The sequence below is a fragment of the Corvus cornix genome, chromosome 12 (genome assembly GCF_000738735.6).
Source record: "Corvus cornix cornix isolate S_Up_H32 chromosome 12, ASM73873v5, whole genome shotgun sequence".
Lineage (NCBI taxonomy): Eukaryota > Metazoa > Chordata > Aves > Passeriformes > Corvidae > Corvus > Corvus cornix.
This window is the reverse complement of record NC_046342.1, coordinates 5,513,047-5,530,028: the sequence shown is the minus strand read 5'-3', so window position 1 is coordinate 5,530,028 and position 16,982 is coordinate 5,513,047. Positions and strand designations below refer to the sequence as shown.

General features: G+C 45.5%; 1 protein-coding gene across 6 annotated transcripts in view; it reads left to right on the top strand.

The window, feature by feature from the left end:
- The window catches only part of STAB1 (stabilin 1), a 65,352-nt gene that overhangs the window by 24,413 nt on the left and 23,957 nt on the right, over nt 1-16,982 (top strand). For all 6 annotated transcript variants that reach the window (XM_039558972.1, XM_039558971.1, XM_039558973.1 and 3 more), the window contains 24 exons: nt 56-118; nt 725-838; nt 1,238-1,291; nt 2,095-2,175; nt 2,472-2,630; nt 3,505-3,567; nt 4,844-4,945; nt 6,022-6,108; nt 6,436-6,547; nt 7,039-7,222; nt 7,409-7,502; nt 8,422-8,580; nt 9,424-9,519; nt 9,888-9,983; nt 10,588-10,635; nt 11,458-11,588; nt 11,969-12,080; nt 12,307-12,384; nt 12,757-12,858; nt 13,341-13,448; nt 13,938-14,069; nt 14,265-14,393; nt 15,120-15,176; nt 15,967-16,062. In XM_039558972.1, coding sequence (XP_039414906.1) covers nt 56-118; nt 725-838; nt 1,238-1,291; nt 2,095-2,175; nt 2,472-2,630; nt 3,505-3,567; nt 4,844-4,945; nt 6,022-6,108; nt 6,436-6,547; nt 7,039-7,222; nt 7,409-7,502; nt 8,422-8,580; nt 9,424-9,519; nt 9,888-9,983; nt 10,588-10,635; nt 11,458-11,588; nt 11,969-12,080; nt 12,307-12,384; nt 12,757-12,858; nt 13,341-13,448; nt 13,938-14,069; nt 14,265-14,393; nt 15,120-15,176; nt 15,967-16,062 — 2,457 coding nt within the window. The remainder of the gene's footprint in view (nt 1-55; nt 119-724; nt 839-1,237; nt 1,292-2,094; nt 2,176-2,471; nt 2,631-3,504; nt 3,568-4,843; nt 4,946-6,021; nt 6,109-6,435; nt 6,548-7,038; nt 7,223-7,408; nt 7,503-8,421; nt 8,581-9,423; nt 9,520-9,887; nt 9,984-10,587; nt 10,636-11,457; nt 11,589-11,968; nt 12,081-12,306; nt 12,385-12,756; nt 12,859-13,340; nt 13,449-13,937; nt 14,070-14,264; nt 14,394-15,119; nt 15,177-15,966; nt 16,063-16,982) is intronic.

Here is a 16,982-nt window from a genome sequence, read left to right as displayed (position 1 = left end):
GCTCAGAGCTTGCTTCAGCCCCAGCCATGTTTTTCCTCTTTGTATCTTCTTGCAGAAAACTATTGGTGAGATTCTTGCTTCAATGGAGATCTTCAGTAGATTTGAAACTATACTGGAGGTAAGCAAGTTTGTGTCTGCCCAGGAAGCTGCTGTACAAAGCCTGCTGCTGATTTGGGGGGAATTTTGAATAGCATTTAAAAACATCTCAGTAATTTGGCTTATTCTGAAAGTTTTATTCTGTGTAATTTCTTATTTTCTTATTTTACCTAAGCAAATATAATGGAAAAGATTGGAGTTTTCACATCTATAGGGGATCTGGCACAAGCAGCAAGGGTACATGCCTCTTTCCCATCTTCCTCCCCATGTCCCCTTCCCCATGTCCCTGGAGAGTTGTTCTCCAAAGCATGTTTAGTTCTTGACCACACTTTAGTCTCTGTGTGTGTGCTTGTGTGTTTAAAGCATGCAGGGAGCATCAGCCCAGGACTCCCTTGCTCATTATTGCTGCATTCCCACCAGTGGCTTCATTGTCCCAGCTGTGGTTTTGTGGCACTTATGCCTCTGTTATATCACACACCTGTCCTTGGTGTCCAGTTGCCTCTTGCACACTTTGCTTTTCAACTGCTTTGCCTTTAGTGCATTGTTTAATGTTTCCTCTCACTTCCTGCTGGACCCCCCTCACTAACCCATGCTAGATCCATGATGAAATCTTCTACTCTTTTTGCAGAACTGTGGCCTGCCTGCAATACTGGATGGACCAGGCCCCTTCACTGTATTTGTACCCAGCAATGATGGTGTGGATAGGCTGAGAGATGGAAGGCTCATTTATCTTTTCACAGAGGTGAGAGCCCATAGCGCTGTAAGACATCCTGAGCTGACTGAGTTGCACTGGGCTGTGCTGGAATGACTTTGTGCAATTTATCTGGTCGTTGCTGAAAGCTGTTCTTCCTGGGGATGGCTAAACCATGTGTTTGTTTCTGTAAGGCTCTGGGAGAGAAGTGGGTGCGGTTGGAACCTGCAGTGGGCAATGTGGTTAGCCAGATTGCTTAAATCTGGTGTTTGACTTTCATTCCTCACCCCAGCTTTGGGCAGGGGAAAATGAAGGAACTTATTCACCAAGTGAATTCACTGCTATAGGCATTGCCATTGTCAGTCATTGATTAGAAGAAAATGTAATTGCCATCTCTTACTCCTGAGCATTGAAGGGGTATCTGATTCTGATGCTCTCTTCTTTCCTTAGGGCATAAATAAGCTTCAGGAGCTGGTGAAACATCACATCTACACTTCAGCAGCGGTAAGGCAGCAGCTCTAACTCCAGACCTCCTTCAGACCAACAACTTATCAACTCTCTTGTCTGGCATAAAGGTCATAGTGTTGATGACTTTAGTTGCTACTTCCTGAACTTCCCCTGGGGGAGCAGAGATGTGATGAGGATCTGATGAGGAGAAAATGTTTACCATGAAAGGGCTTGCCAAAAGGGACAGCTGTGCTCTCCATCAAGAAACTCTGAATTTTCTGGAGTGTTGGTGTTCCCTAGTTGGATGGCCTTTACAATGAAAATATTGTCCAGCCGAGTTTGCTGCAGGACACAAAAATAACAATTGTCCTGGTTCTCAGAACTTCTCTCTACTCAAATCATTAAGTTTCTCAGTACAAAAGCTGCAGTTTGCAATTTTTTTCTGCCTTTAAGCTTATTTTTTCAGTCAAAATATGTTCTTTATTATGCTTCTGGCTGAACTTTCATTGTTTATTGAATATGTCCTAGAAAAACCCTTATTAGTCTGACCCTACTTTCAGCTGTATTAGTAAGAGACACTGTTAGTGAGACTTGATTTCAGCTGTGCTGGGCAGTTACCTAAACAAGGAATGAAAACCAAGGCAGCTGCCACCAGCACTGCTGTGTCTGTGGTTCTGCAAACAGTTCACACAAAGTCCTGGATTACCCTCTGACCCATTGTTTGTTTTTAAGGTATTTCATGAAATGTAAATGTTAAGTCCCCTTGAGAAGTTTTTTAAGTGGCAGGAATCACGGAAGGATTCTGTAAGCTGCAGTGAAATGACCCTGCTTTCTCATGGTACCTTGTGTTTTTGTTTCAGGTGACTGTAGAGCAACTGATAATGATGCCACACATTGTTACAATGGCTAACCAGATACTGACCATCAACATTAGTGCAGATGTAAGCGTGAATCAAAACCCTTTGGAGCAAACCCTGGTGTTGTTCTGTCTGGTGTTGGGGAAAGTCTGGTGTTGTTCTGAACAATGTGGTTTCACCCAATCTCTGCTTCCTCCTCTGCTTAAAAATCTGGACTTAAAGAGATAGTTGAAGTGGTTTGCTTCTTATCGAATCTGTGACTCCACTAAGAGGCCTGACCATTCGTGTAGTTGCCCTTGATGTTGTGAACCATCTGTTTCCTGCATTGGCTTTATGTAGTTGATCCTGTCTAATGGTCTAAAATTGTGTTTCTGCATCAGGGAAGAATTCTGATGGATGAATCAGGGATCCCCTTAAACATGAGAGACATTGTGGCATCAAATGGTATCATTCATACTTTGGATGGCATCTTCATCCCTCCTTCAATCATTCCTATTTTGCCTCACAGATGCAATGAAGAGCAACATAAGATTGTGATGGTAAGTCAGCTTCTCCCGTTCTCATGCTCAAGCACAGCTGTGTACCCCACACTCACCTGGAGGGCCAAAAGCAGGCTGTGTAAACTGCATTTGGGAAATGTGGTCTGTCTGAGACTTCCCCTGGTATGAATTTTGGCAGCACTGTCAGTGTTTCTTCTGCTTGTGCTTGGCACTGCTTTCCTGCTAATCAGCAGATGTTCCTGGTAGGTTGTTGTTCTTTCCGTGCACCCATCCTTCCTCTGATTCCAAAGTACATCTGCCTTTTCCCTCATATGATCTTCTTCCCACTAGAGTTGCTAACTTGGCTGACAGAGCTTTGTTCCCACCTCTTTGAGCGCTGGTGTCCTGTAGCCTGGACAGGAAGCAGGCATTCAGTAGCCAGAGCTACAAATGCTGTGCAATATTCTCACATGAACTGTTTCATATACAGTATTTGAGGTGCTTGCTCCCCAGTTTGATCGTTGGTAGGTTACTGAAGAAAGAAGGTGAGGCTCTGAATAGCAAGAGGTTTGGAGAGAAACAAGGGGCCAGCGTGTCCACATAACTTGCTGACTCAGTGAGTCTTGCTGCTTGGATGCTCAAAACCCTTTCCAGCCTAGCAGCAGGTCTAGTGGCAGAGAGACTCAGAGAGTGCAGACAGACCCCAGGCAGGTCTTCAGGCAGGTACAAGCATCTCCTTGAGACACGTGAGATATTTTATGTAAATGATGAACTTGGCACATTTCAGAGTGTGGAAACTAATAGTAGTTAAATATTTCAGATACACATGATGTTTTGGATATATGTACTGGGAACAGTAGCTCTGTAGCATTCTTGGCATGGGGAAGGGGTTCCTTTGAGAAGATTATATTTTTGCCTCTTCTTTTCTTAACAGGGCTCTTGTGTGGACTGTGAGACTCTCAACAACAGCATTTGCCCACCTGGAAGCAAGGAAATGGTAAATATTTGTAGTTATTTCTGTAATTTCTTTGTATAATGACAGACATGCTGACAGTTTCTAAGTCAGCCGCTTTCAAATAAATAGAGAGCAGGAAAGGCAGCCAGTAGAGAGGCTTGTTAGAGGGCATGTATCCATGCCTTGTGATCCCAGACTGGTGCCCACTCACTGCTCTGTGCACTCTCTTAGTCTGAAGTCTGCTTGCTGAATCAATGTGGACCATGGTGAGAAATTCTGATCTGAATGAAATTGTAGATTGGCAGCTTTTAGCACTTCTGCTCTGCCTCAGGCAGAGCTTTCCTACTCACATGCAGGGTTTGCCAGCTCCTCCAGAGTCTCAGAAGCAAGCCTGATTCCACTAGTACCATCCAGTACTGCCTATATCACAGGCAGAGAATCACAACAACCTTTCTGCACTGCAGGGAGTGAGAAACAGTTTGTTCCTTGCCTCTGCTCCCTGTTGATTCAGAGATGAGCGGAGCTAGCTGAAGGTGGAGCAAGGGGGAGTGGAGTGCTGCTGTTTGAGTTATCCCATGCTGAGGTTAGCAGAACAGCAAGTTCCAGGAAGTCACAATGTGAAGGCCAGACCCAAGATGTTGTTTGTGAAAGCCAGAGAGGTGCTCACCACCCTTAAACTCTTGGGTGTCCTCTGAGAGATCTGACTTCCAGGAGAACTTGCTAATGCAGTCTCAGCACGGATGTCTGAAGTAGAGCTCTGCAAAATCACTGGTTGCTCATTTTCCTCTCTGATTGAGGCTGGCAAAGTCAGAATCATCTGGGGCCCAGTTCTACCTGTGCTCAACTCCAAGACAGGTCACTAAGCATTGTTCCAAAGTTATTTGCAACCCTTTCTCCTATGTGTTCCTCTCTTTGTCTCACCTTCATCTTTTTCCTGCCCTCCCTCCCTTTCCTTACTCCCCTATGCCCCACTCTCTCCCCTCTCCTATCTCTTTCCTCCCCTCTTTCTTATTCTTTTTCTCCCGCCTGCAGCCCTTATCTCACCCTTGGGTCCTGTCCCTCCCTTCCTCCCCCTGTGCTTGCTCTCTCCCTTATCATAGATACTATTATTAAAACTAAAGGGCAGCACCTTGGCTCAGACTTGGGGACTCTTGGGAGTAAGAGGAGGCCACCATGTGCCTTGGTTCATCCCAGGCCTGCCGTAACTGTGTGCAGTTCACCTTGGCTGCTCAGTGAACTTCCTCAGCTCAGAGATAGGTACAGTTGCTCTCTGCTGCAAAAGAGCAAAGGGTACTGATGGCTTGTTTTGTTTGTACAGGAACCAACACTCTCTCCAAAGGAATGTGTTTACATCCATGATCCACAAGGCCTGAATGTCCTGAAGAAGGGGTGCGCCAGGTACTGCAATCAAACCGTCACGGTGAGTGTGATGGAGGAGCACATTCCCTCTGCAAGGAGCTCAGCTCTGCCTTTCCTCATTCACCAAGAAGAGCTCTGAGTTGAGAGGGCTGGATGGGAGCAAAAGGAAAGCTGTCCCCAGGACCATCACATAAACCAGCTGCCTGCTTTTCCATTGAGAGAACACAGGGTACCAACCTGCTGCAAATGTTAGAAAGCAGCTCAGTTAAACCTAAGTGCAATAAATAAATAAAATAAGGCATCCCTGCTGTGACCAGCTAAGCTGTAGGAAGCCATGATGGTGCAGTGTTAACTGGAGTGTCCCAGATTTAGCATTTCTCCCAGAGGAAGCTGAGCACAGGGAAAGTGCTGTAAGCTGTGAAGTGATTGCATCCTGTTTATGAACCATTGTCAGATGGTTCGGGAAGGTCTGTCAGTGAATTTATGAATTTATGGACCGCGTGTTTGTCTGCAGCTCCTGAGCTCTCACAGTGCCAGCTCTATGGAATGATTTGTGGTTGTTTCATTAAATACTGTTGATTGTTTGTATTATGATTGTTCTTCCTTTGGACAGTCATGACAGGGCCTGCAATCCAGGACTGCTCCATCCCTCCACAGGAATGCAGTCCTGGGCAAGGATAAAGTAAGAGTGAGTGGGCCAGTGCTATTAAAGAATTAAAAGTTCATAAAAAACATGGACCCTGTGTGTTGAAGTCACAGAACAAGCAGAAAATAATGGTTTGTTCTGAGAAGAACAGGCTATGAGCAGGAAGAGGGGCATTGTTGAAAAATAATTTAAGTGCAGGAGGTCCTAGGTGCCAAATGCAACATTCTGTTTCCCTCCATGGCAGAGACAAAGACCAGAATTTCAGAATTATGAGCACAGGATTCCTCTAGGATACTCATTGCAGACGAGTTGAAAAGAGTTTGTTTATTTGGGAATATATTTTTTTAATGGGTGAAGTTTGAAGTGCCCATCTCTCCTCACAATACATGGTGCCTGTAATGGTTGTGAAGTGAGAAGAATGTGTAAGTCATCGTTGCAAATTTGATATTGTTAATTCACGTCATACCTTACCAATTTTGCTTTTTTTTCAGAAACCTGGATGCTGCAAAGGGTTCTTTGGTCCAGACTGCATGCCATGCCCAGGGGGATTTTCCAGTCCATGCTATGGCCGGGGAAATGTAAGTGTGGAGGAACCTTCTGCACTGCAAGGAGCGGTGGCATCAGTGTGGTTTGAGAGCGTAGCTGTAGATAAGTACAAATCAGAGTTTGTGCTCCAAGGCTGCAGCAGTGGTAGCAGAAGATCCAGGGAGAGTGGCATACATTCAGTGTGAATCAGGTCATGGCTGTGGGGGACAGCTCTGGCTGTGTGGGATCTTGTATTACTACCAGCACTCTTCAAAGTCCTGTTTGTTACTGTGAGTATCAAAGTGCCTTTGATGGATATCAAGGCCTTGGCATTTCCCTGAGTTTCAACCACTTTGGTTTTCTTTTTGTTTTCCTTCCAGTGCAGCGATGGCATACAAGGGAATGGCAACTGTCACTGCTTTGAAGGTTTCAAAGGCACAGCCTGCCACATCTGTGCAAACCCAAACAAGCATGGCGAGAACTGTGATGAAGGTTGGTAACTCTGATGGAGAGACTAAGGAAAAATGTAGAACAAGGATAATGGTGCAAATTCATGTATGTTGGATTCCCTTCTGTCAAGACCAGCATCACGAGTGACAAAAATGTCATCATGTGTGTCCCTTCAAACAACAGTGGAGAAGACATGTTTGATATGACAGTGGTTGATGGGGGTTTTGGAAACATCAACCTAATTTAGATCTGTCCTGTTAGGAAACAAAAGACAGTTGACAATGACCTTGAGCTCGATAGCCTAAATTACAGCCTATAGAAAATGTGGATCCAGGCAGTCACAGGATCTGTTCCCTGGCCAGGCTCGATTTGTGATGGATGTCTCTCGGCAGACATCCCTCTGTCAAAAAAAAAAAAAAAAAAAAGCGATGATCATTTGGTGTCATGAGTGATTTTGAAAGAAAGTTGGGAATCTACAACTGTGGTGTTCTGGACTTTTTGTGCTTACTGATCTTACTGCATGTCCTTGACAGATTGTGCCTGTGTCCATGGTGTCTGTGACAACAGGCCGGGCAGTGGGGGGGTGTGTCAGTCCTGGTCCTGCAAGGAAGGCTACACTGGGAAATTCTGTGACAAGACATCCAAGAACTGTGGCCCAAGTGGGCTGTCCCAGTACTGCCACCAGCATGCTGTCTGCAGCCTCAACGACACAGCAAGGTCAGTCTTTGTGGCACATTCAGGGGCACACTGCCATTGTACAACCACCCCTGTGGCTCTGTGTGTGTGTGTCTGCGTACTTGTTGCACAGGATTGTTTGAGTAACTCAGCCAACCTGCTAGTAATCAATCTTGCTTGCCTGGGGGACTGCTCTACCTGTGTCCCTTTTGTGTTTGTACTTTTAAGGTGCATCTGCATGGATGGATACGAAGGGGATGGGTTTTCCTGCCAGCCCATCGACCTGTGCAGTCAGCCAGAACGGGGAGGTTGTTCACAGAACGTAAGTGGGGTCAGACTGTGAAGTGTGGAGAGGCAGCTCCTCTCAATCAGGGCATGGATCCAGGACTCCTGGGACTGTTACAGATTTTGTGTGTTAATTTTTCCTGTCTGTCAGATGTGGTGGAATAACAGGTGGCTTGACACAGTCATTGTAAAGATGTTGATCATTTGGATTGGTGCCAAAATGTGACACTCCAAGTCAACACCAAGTTTGGCTGATTCACACCAGATATTTTATCAGTCACACAGATTAGCTGTACAGATAATTTTTCATTTGCAATTATATTCCCCTCAAGCTCTTCTGACATGTGTTACTTTCTCTGTTGTTATGTTCAGGCTATAGCTTAACTGTGAGATCCAGCTCACATTCCCAGTAACCATCAACACTACATTATTATCCATGGTTAAAGACTGTGGTGCTTTATGTTGGAAATTGCTGCCAAATGGTCAGACCTCATCATAAATTAGACCCTTCAGTCAGAGGAAGACATTGGGCCATATAGAAGAGAATAGGATGGCACTGGGTACAAAGTAGGTCTTTCCTGAGAGACATCTGCCATCTATCATTAATTCCATCCCACATGTCCAGGCAGGAGATTGTGGTCCTCCTTTTCAGGGAATATTTATTGTGTAATGGAAGAGCTTTACACAATGGTAATGAATGCTCTGTGAGTTCTGAGCCACCTTAGACACAAGTGTCTACCTCTCTTAAAAAACAAAATATTTCCAGAATCACTTTATTATGAAGCTTTCCATTACTCTCCTGGAGAAGATGCTTCCACCCCCATCCCCAGTGCTGGAATCAGAGTTGGTCAGTCAGAAATTCCCCACAGTGTGAGGAAGGAGATTTGTTGTTGTATTTTCTTTGCACTCTCTCCCTTCTGCTGAATGTAATTCCTTCTCTCTCCCTTCTCCTGAAGGCCCTGTGCACCAGTACAGGACCTGGCACTGCCACCTGCCAGTGCAATGTGGGCTGGACTGGGGATGGGAAGGCCTGTGTGCCCATAGACAACTGCATGCTGGAGAGCAGAGGGAGCTGCCACCTCAACGCCGACTGCGTTTACATCGGGCCTGGACAGGTATGAGCAAAGCTAAGCAGCCTGATGGTAGAATTAACACTTCCTCAGCTGCTCTGAGGTGGCCTTGGATTGCCAGGGATAAAAATTGGGCTGGCCAGCAGCCAAGCTTGCTTGTCTACAGCCAGAAACACCAGCTGCAGCATGAGCATGCATTTGTGTGTGAGATGCACTGGTGTGTTCAGGACTGCTACTCGACTCGGGGGCTTGTGCAGCAATACAGCTTGATCTAAGGCACCACTTGCTGCATCCCCCTGTCCCCAGACCACAGCATTGAAGAGCATGTGCACCTGTTCACACAGTCTGTGGAGGGAGCTGGGCCAAGAGTAAAGCATGTTGAGATAAGAGGAAGGCAAGGCACTCATGAGAGGGGACTTGTCAGGGTGCTGCTTCTCCCCACTGAGCCAGGAGAGAGTTGCACAATGTGCTGAAAAAAAGGTACAAAAGTTGTAGCAGATCTTAGTGAGGTGCGATATGCAAGTGCTCTCCTAGTTATCTTGAAAGCAGAAAGCTTTGAAATCAACTCCTCTCCTCTTTCTGCCATTCATGAAGTCTGTGTCATTCCCTAAAAACCTGGAAATAAAGGAGGAAACCACCATCTTCAAGTGACTCCCACAGCCAAGCAACGTGAGAGATCAATGTTCTGAGTAACCAGGCAGATTGTGTGCTGTGATAGAGGATGATGCTCTGCTAAGGAAACAACTCCACATTTCCAGGTCTTGAGGGACCAGGAAGAAAACCTGGGAAAATAAATTAAGGATAAGTTTTGCTGCCTTAGGCCTTTTTTGAATAGTAAATGAGGATGCTCTGGTAAGTCTATAAAACTGAAATGTCTCTTTCTTGCAGAGCAAGTGTGTCTGCAAGAGGGGTTATGCTGGCGATGGCCACAGCTGTGATGCAATCAACCCATGCCTCATGGACAATGGTGGCTGCCATGACCTGGTGAGTAACTAAAGAGCTGTTCTAAGGCTGGCATGGCAGGGGAGGTTCACCTGCTTACTGACAGGTTTTGCAGCAGCCATGGCATTGAGAGAATTACAAGGGTTTATGTTATATCATCTTACTGGCCTGCACTGATGTGCTCCAGAGATGGATCCTCTGATTTTTGTGGGTTCACACAACCAAAGCAATCACCTAGGCTCAGCTGCATGAGGAGAGCACTCAGTGCATAAAGGCAGCAGGTGGAAGGTGTTTGTGTGTGCTACTCTAGCCCAGCCCTTGGAAGGCCAGAATTCAATTCTGAGATAGGTATAACACTACATAACATGTGTTTGCTCTCTAATTTCTCCTTCCTTTCCTTGTATTTTCAGGCTACATGTGTACCCCTTGGTGGAGGAGAGAGATCCTGTGTTTGCTCTGAAGGCTACATCGGAGATGGCATGACGTGCTATGGGGACATTCTAAAAGTTAGTGAAGGGCAAATGTCTGAGGCCTTTTTGAGGCTGGAGAGAACTGGCTCTGCTCTTACTTTACTTTTCTCCGTTACCTGAGTTGACTCCTTCTCCCAGCATCAGCCTGAAGCACAATTGTATTCCAAGGCCACAGGGACAGAAGCAATGCCAAGACTAATTACTGCCAGTGAAACCATAATTTCTAAGCTGCTTCACCCCTGTGCAGGGAGCACCTGTCCTGTGCAATAAGTCACCTTTTCTTTGTTGTTCAGAAAGTTTTTCAGGTCAGAGCTGTCAGGCCTGTTTTCTGTCATTAGAAATATCAAAGGCCATTTTGGATTCAATCTTTTGTCCCTGATACACATTAACTTATTGTAAATTAGTTGAAAAGAGTTTGTTTATTTGGGAATATATATTTTTTAATGGGTGAAGTTTGCTTTTGAAATGCCCATCTCTCCTCACAATGCATGGTGCCTGTAACGGTTGTGAAGCGAGAAGAATGTCTAAGTCGTCGTTGCAGATTTGATATTGCAAAGGGCTCCTTTCCTGCACCCTGAGTCCCCCAGCCCTGTACCCTGTGCTCAGCAGAGGTAACTCTTCTGTTGTTTCTATTTGAAAGGAGCTGGCCAGGAATTCCCACTTTGCAGGCTTCTACAACTGGGTTAAGGTAAGAGAAACCATGGGACACCCACACATGTAAGTTCTGTGAGTGAGTCTGTTAAAGGACATGCAACTCCATTTATCTTCAGAGAAAACAAAACAAAGCAATGTAGAAATGGCTCCAGAGCAGGCATGTAGAAAAGCTGTGGAGTTTGTGGTAGAATGAGGGTCATGAGTGGAGGAAGCTGGGGCTGTGTTACACTTAATTTTCATGGTTGTACCATCTGTAACTCCTGGCCATCAAAAAACAACACAGAAGGGAAAGAAGGGGTGGCATTATAACACTGTTTTTCAGAAGAACATCCTTTGGGACATTACACTGTGTGTTTGTTCCTTTTCTCATTGCTGCTTCCCTGTCTTTGGTGTGGGATTAAGCGAGACCCTCCACAGACTGCAGCAAGCCTGTAGAAACACACTATGATGGACAGCCTCTAAATGAGCTTTAGCTCACCTGGCCTGCTGCATACATTGCTTTTGCCAGCAATTATCTTGATCCCTCCCCCAGGACTGATGTTGGGGGTTCAAAAAGGATTCATGGATATGATTAAATGTGTTGGAAGGAAAACTGAATTGGGAAAGTAGAGCTTAAAGCAGCAGGTTTTCCCTTGGCAATCAGATGTCAGCTGTTTTGGCTAAACTACCTGTGGCATTCATTGACTGCTGTGCCCAGGAGAACCCAGGAGAGCCTGCTGTACTGCTGAGCATGTGCTGTGCTCCTTCACATCCCTTTCACGTGACTGCAAGAGCGGGATGGCTGTTGGCTGTATTTTGCACTCTAGATGTGGCAATGGCGTGTCTTATTTGTTCATTTTTGTGCTTTGGACAACAGAAATCTCTCTTCAGCATCCCAGCAGGAACCAATGTCACTGTCCTGGTGCCATCAGAGGCAGCTATCAAGAACTTGAGCAATGCTGACAAAGATTTCTGGTTGACCCCCTACACCCTGCCATTTTTAGTCAGGTACTAGGAGCTTCCTGCCTTTGCTTTACTGGGCCAAACAACAGCAACAAAGCCATGAGATGGATTTTTTCTTGTGCATGACCAATAAGGAGATATCTTGAGATAAATATAGAAGCAAATTTAAATATCTAGCATGCAAAAATTAAGTAGGCATTTAAAACAAAACAGATCACAGACCATGGGAAGTGGGTTTGTTTTTCATGTATTTGCAGAGGGAGATTTTCCCAGTCAGATGGCAGCAGAACAGTTCTCTCCATTGTTCTCACCACATGCTAAACTACTTCATGTGAGAGATGTGAATGTTGGGTGGTAAGGTCTTATCTCCCAGTCATTACCAACAGTTCCCTAATGTTTTCTTTATCTGATTTTGTTCCCCTCAGAGCCCACTTCCTTGAAGGTGTCTTCACTGCTGAAAAGCTCAGAAAGTACGACAGGCCAGAATTACCCACTCTCAACCCACAGACCAGATGGCAGATAAACACCACGAGTGGTGTAAGGGTTTCTTACATAAGGCTCGTGTACAATCTCAAATTTAACTGCTGAGGGGCTGCTGTATCCAGTGGGGAGCCTGGATGGGACACTGGTGCCCTCAAATGCAGGCATCTTTCAAAAGCTGTACCCAGATTAACCACGTGCAGGCTTGAATGAACAATGTACTTGTTTTGAACTTGCTTGGCATTTCCTAATTCTTTTGCTTCTCCCTCTGGTCCTTGTGCAGGTATTGACCATCCAGAATGCAAGTGTAGTTGTCAGTGACATCCCTGCCAGCAATGGCATTATCCATGTCCTCAGTAAGGTATGTCAGTACATGTGACACTGGGAAATGCTGCAGTTGTAGCAGCAGCTTTGTGTAGCAGCCTCTGTGATAGGGCCAAGGAGGAATACATGTCTGGACAGTTAGGAAGGGATATAAAGGCAAAATATATGAGGTTATCACAAGGTCCTGACAGATGTTTCCTGTGCAGCAGTATTCAGTGTTTAAAACATTTGTCTCCAGGACAAGTGGGAGGAGAGTTCCCCTTCTCTTGGCTGATAGCTGAGTTCAGGCTATTGCAGGATTGTGTAAAATGAGGCCTTTTAATTGCCTTTCTTGGAAGCAGGGCAGGAGTCCAGTGTGATTCCCCTCAGCCCCTTGCTCAGCCTTGCTCTGAATCCACTTCTTCTGCAGGTTTTGTTGCCACCCCCAGGAGATATCCCACCGAGCCCTCCAGGTCTGCAGGAACAGCTCAACGCAGTGGCCTCGTTCAGCACATTCAAGGAGTTGCTAGAGGTAAGCAGTCGAGGTGAACCCAGCTGTCACTGTCAGAACTGTCTTTTAAGCAAATGCCCACCTTACCCTGTGCTGGGGGACCTAAATTTGGACTGCCTGGTAAGGAAGGGAGATCATGTGTGTCCTACATGAGGGATCTTCTAGGAAAGCCCTTCTGAGCAGCCAAAGAGTTATATAATTACAGTTAGATCTCTACATCACTGGCATGTATTACAGTAGAAGATGACCTGTCTACTGCAGGTGCTCTCATCCCTGTACAAGGCAGAGAAACCCAGAGGAAAGGGAAGACTTTTTCATAGATGGGAAGCTGCTCTTATGTCAGCCAGGATGAGGAGCAAGCAATCAGATGTGTGTGGCTGAGTAGAAGTTGTATAACCCATTTTCAAGCATTTCCTCTTGCCTTTGTAATTGATCTCATGTGTGGTTTGGGTTTTAATGAGTCCAAGGGTAATTGCTAATGTTACTGTTTGGACATTTTTTAGGAGTACCAGCTCACTGGGAAAGTTGAGTCCTCTGAACAATACACAATTTTTGTTCCTGGAAATAATTCCATTGAGGAGTACTGCCATGCTGCCAATGTGACCCAGCTGGTAAGCTCACTGCTTGCATGCAGTTTGAATGTGTATTGTGGTGAGTGCAGGGGCATGTACACTGCCAAATACCAAACAAGCTCCAGGGATTTCAGCATGGAGAGGAGATGAATATCTGATGCTAAAAGCTGGCAGAAATATGGCAGAGAAATGAGAGGTTTTCTTGGTTGTTGCAGTGGGATCTGAAAAGAGTATTTGGACCCCAAGTGCAGAGTAAATTAGTATGTGGATAGATGGCACAGTATGTTCCACTTCCTGGCTGGCTGTGGCAATTTTCAGACTTCTGAAAGGTTCCAAAAAACACGAATGGCTTCATCAAGTATCAGAATCATCAAGTGTGATCAGTCACCTGTGATAGAGAGTTACTAGGCTCTGTGGGGTTAATTAGCCATTACAGGTTCTTAGGAGCACTTCTTATGCCATACCTCTGACTGAATTGTATTCTAGGAAGTGAAAAGGCTCCTAACATTTGTATTTTTGTGGATTTAGGACAATGAAACAGTGCAGTACCACATTGTACTGGGAGAGAAGCTCTTGCCCGCGGACTTGAGAAGTGGAATTCATAAGAACAGCATGTTAGGCCTCTCCTATTGGCTAATGTTTTACCAAAACAACACCCAGGTAAGGGAGGCAGACCGTTCTGCCATCTGAGGGTCTGGCTTGACCTATCACTTTCTAAGGGTGCTGACTCAATACTCCCACTTCTCTTTTGCACACCTTCACAAGTTTACTGATGTGACTATCTGGCAGCTGCCAAGCAATCCATGCAAAGGGAATTGATGGTTATCATCTCAGCTGTTTTCTTCTGCTTTGCAGAAGTTTGTCAACAATATTCCTTTGGATGGAAAATCCTTCGAGACAAAGAATGGCATCCTGATCGGGGTGTCCCAGGTGCTGCAGATCCAGAAGAATCGCTGCACTGCCAATACCACCACCATACTAAAGGTAATGGTGATGACCAAGGAGCTGACACCATTTCACAGGGTTCCTCCACCTGCTGAACCAAGCTGATGGATAACAGCCAACCTACCTTGGCTTTCCTCATGGATGAGGCAGTAGCTTGTGGTGTAACCCCAGATGAACCTCATGAAATGGGGCATCGTGAAGATTTGGCACCTCCTACCTGGAGATTCTGTACATCTAATGCAGCTCTTGTGCAGATCATATTCAGTTCCCTTGCTGAGCCTCTCTCACAGTGCCAGCCGTGGGGCTGGCTAGTGCAGGGACTCCCAGATACTCAGCTGTGGAAGGAAAATCCAGCCCAATTCCTGCATTCCATGACCACAAGCTCCCCTAGAAAATGCTGTCTGATCTCCCTGGGAGTCATGGCTAAAGTCCAGCTTGCACTTACCTGGTAGCTCATGGCAATTGAGCCACTTAAACCTGAAGATTGCAAGGTCAGACTGAGGTAAGTCTGCCTGCTACAGATCAGGAAAAAAAGTATTTGCAGCCTTGTTTGAAGGAATGCCAGGGCTACAAAAATCCCTGAGACTCAGGAAAGGTGTAGCATTTGATCTCTTCTTTTGGTGTTTTAAGCCACAGAGATAAAAACATCTTTGTCTTTGTCCCAGCCAGCAGCCTGTAGAGCAGCATTTGTAATTCAAGATTGGTGTCTTGGTGTGATGTGAGTAGAGGGCACTCTTGTGACTTGTCCTGTTCTCTGTGCCCTAGTCAAGGTGCGGCAAGTGTGAGAAGGGGATCAAGTGTCCTTCTGGATCAGTTCTTGTGGTGAGTCTTGGATTCATGTGACAGCTCACAGACTGGTTGCAGATAATGATTTGAGGTCCTTTCATTGCTCTATAGGTGTCACCTTGATACCTGAAAAAATGTGCCCTTGAGTCCTCTGTGGCTCAGCCATTGCCAAGGTTTGCAAGAAAAAGCAGAAACCAAGGAAGGGTTACACAGGAAAAACATGGACATGAATCACAAAGCTCCATCCAGAGCTGGCTCCAGGCTTTGCCTGAATTTCAGGAGCCCTTTACTTTCCCCACTTAACAGGGAAGAAGAGATGTCTTATTTTAATTTATTTTTTACTCTTGACATTATCATCAAGGAAAGCCAGTTTAGGGATGCCTGTAGCAATTTCCCTGCTTGGACCATTGATTTATTCACACAGATGGGCTGGTTGTGCCTATGGCTTGTATGTTAGTGAGTGACAAACATTTCCAGAGAGGAAAATAACTAAGCACTTCATTTCCATGCTGCCTGTAAATTGCCTAGCAGCTACATCTGGCTTCTTAGGCCTCGCTGCTTTACCCTATGCCCAAAAGTTCCTAATTCTTTTTCTCTCAGTATTCAGACTAATGTGTACCATGGGTTTGGCAGGTAACAAATAGACTCTGTGTGGTGACCTCGCATCCAGAGATGCCTCATTGGTCTCAGCTCTGGATAGTTCCCATTTTTAGGGCTATTCCTGTCAGATACAAAGCAAGAACACTGCTATATGCACCAAAATGTACTTTGTTTGTCTAAATATTGTAATATCTCCTGTTTGTGTCTATGCCAATTATATCCTCAGGAACCTCCTGGGAGTAGAAATATGGCTCACTGTGATTTGCGCTCTGCGGGTACAAGAATACTTGGCTGCCATTTCACCTGTGCAAAAGTTTCTCTGGTGAGAAAAGCATTTGCCTCAGATTCATTTTGGCAAAAGCAAGATGGGTGTCAGAAACACAGCCATGGAAGTGCAAGCTGTGCTGAAGTCCTGGCTGCATTTGTGCCTTTGCGTAGCTGAGGCTGGGCTCGTCTGGGAATCGCTCTCCATCCTGGAGGTGGAGGGCACTGGAACAAAACCAAAATCTGCAGAAATGTCTGCACAGTGATGGATTGGGATCTGCTGCTTTGGTATTGTTGCTCTGGGTTTTGTCCTGCAGAGGAAGAGAAGGAGTTGAATGTTTGCAGTCTGGTTTCCTAAGGAAATGAGGCATGAATGATGGTATTCTGCTTGTGCATGTGCCTTCCTGAATAACTGATGACTCATTGGAGCCCAACCAAAGGGAGGAGCACAAGGTCTCACACCTCATGTCGTGTGTGTTATGGCCTCTACCAGTTTTGTGAAAATGGGTTGCTGGAAGAAAACGCTTAAAGAGAAAATGGTAAAAGAAAGACTTGTGTGAATTTGAGGTCTTACAGGTGTTGCAGCATCACTTGGAAAGTTTAGTGGGAATGGGAAATTGAAAAGGGAGAGAGGGAATTAGACTTGCTGTACTCACATAGAGAGTTTCAGTCAGCACTTGTGCTTTATTTGGCACTTTTGCAGCACTTCATTAGATACTGTTTCTCATCATCTGTACTGTCCAACTTGCTCCCATCATGATTTCCTCCCTCTGTGGCTAGACGCTGAAAGAAGTGAGAGCAGTTAAATCAGGCTTTGGAACTAAATCACCTCCTGGTGGAGCCTCTCTCTGCCCAGCAGAGAGATATACTGAGGACACAGGCAGGACATAGGCTGGAGAGGCTCAGGACTGAACATTTGAGTTACTCACCAAAGGTCCAGTGTTTCTCAAGGGCAGTGCAGACCTTTACATGAAGCTC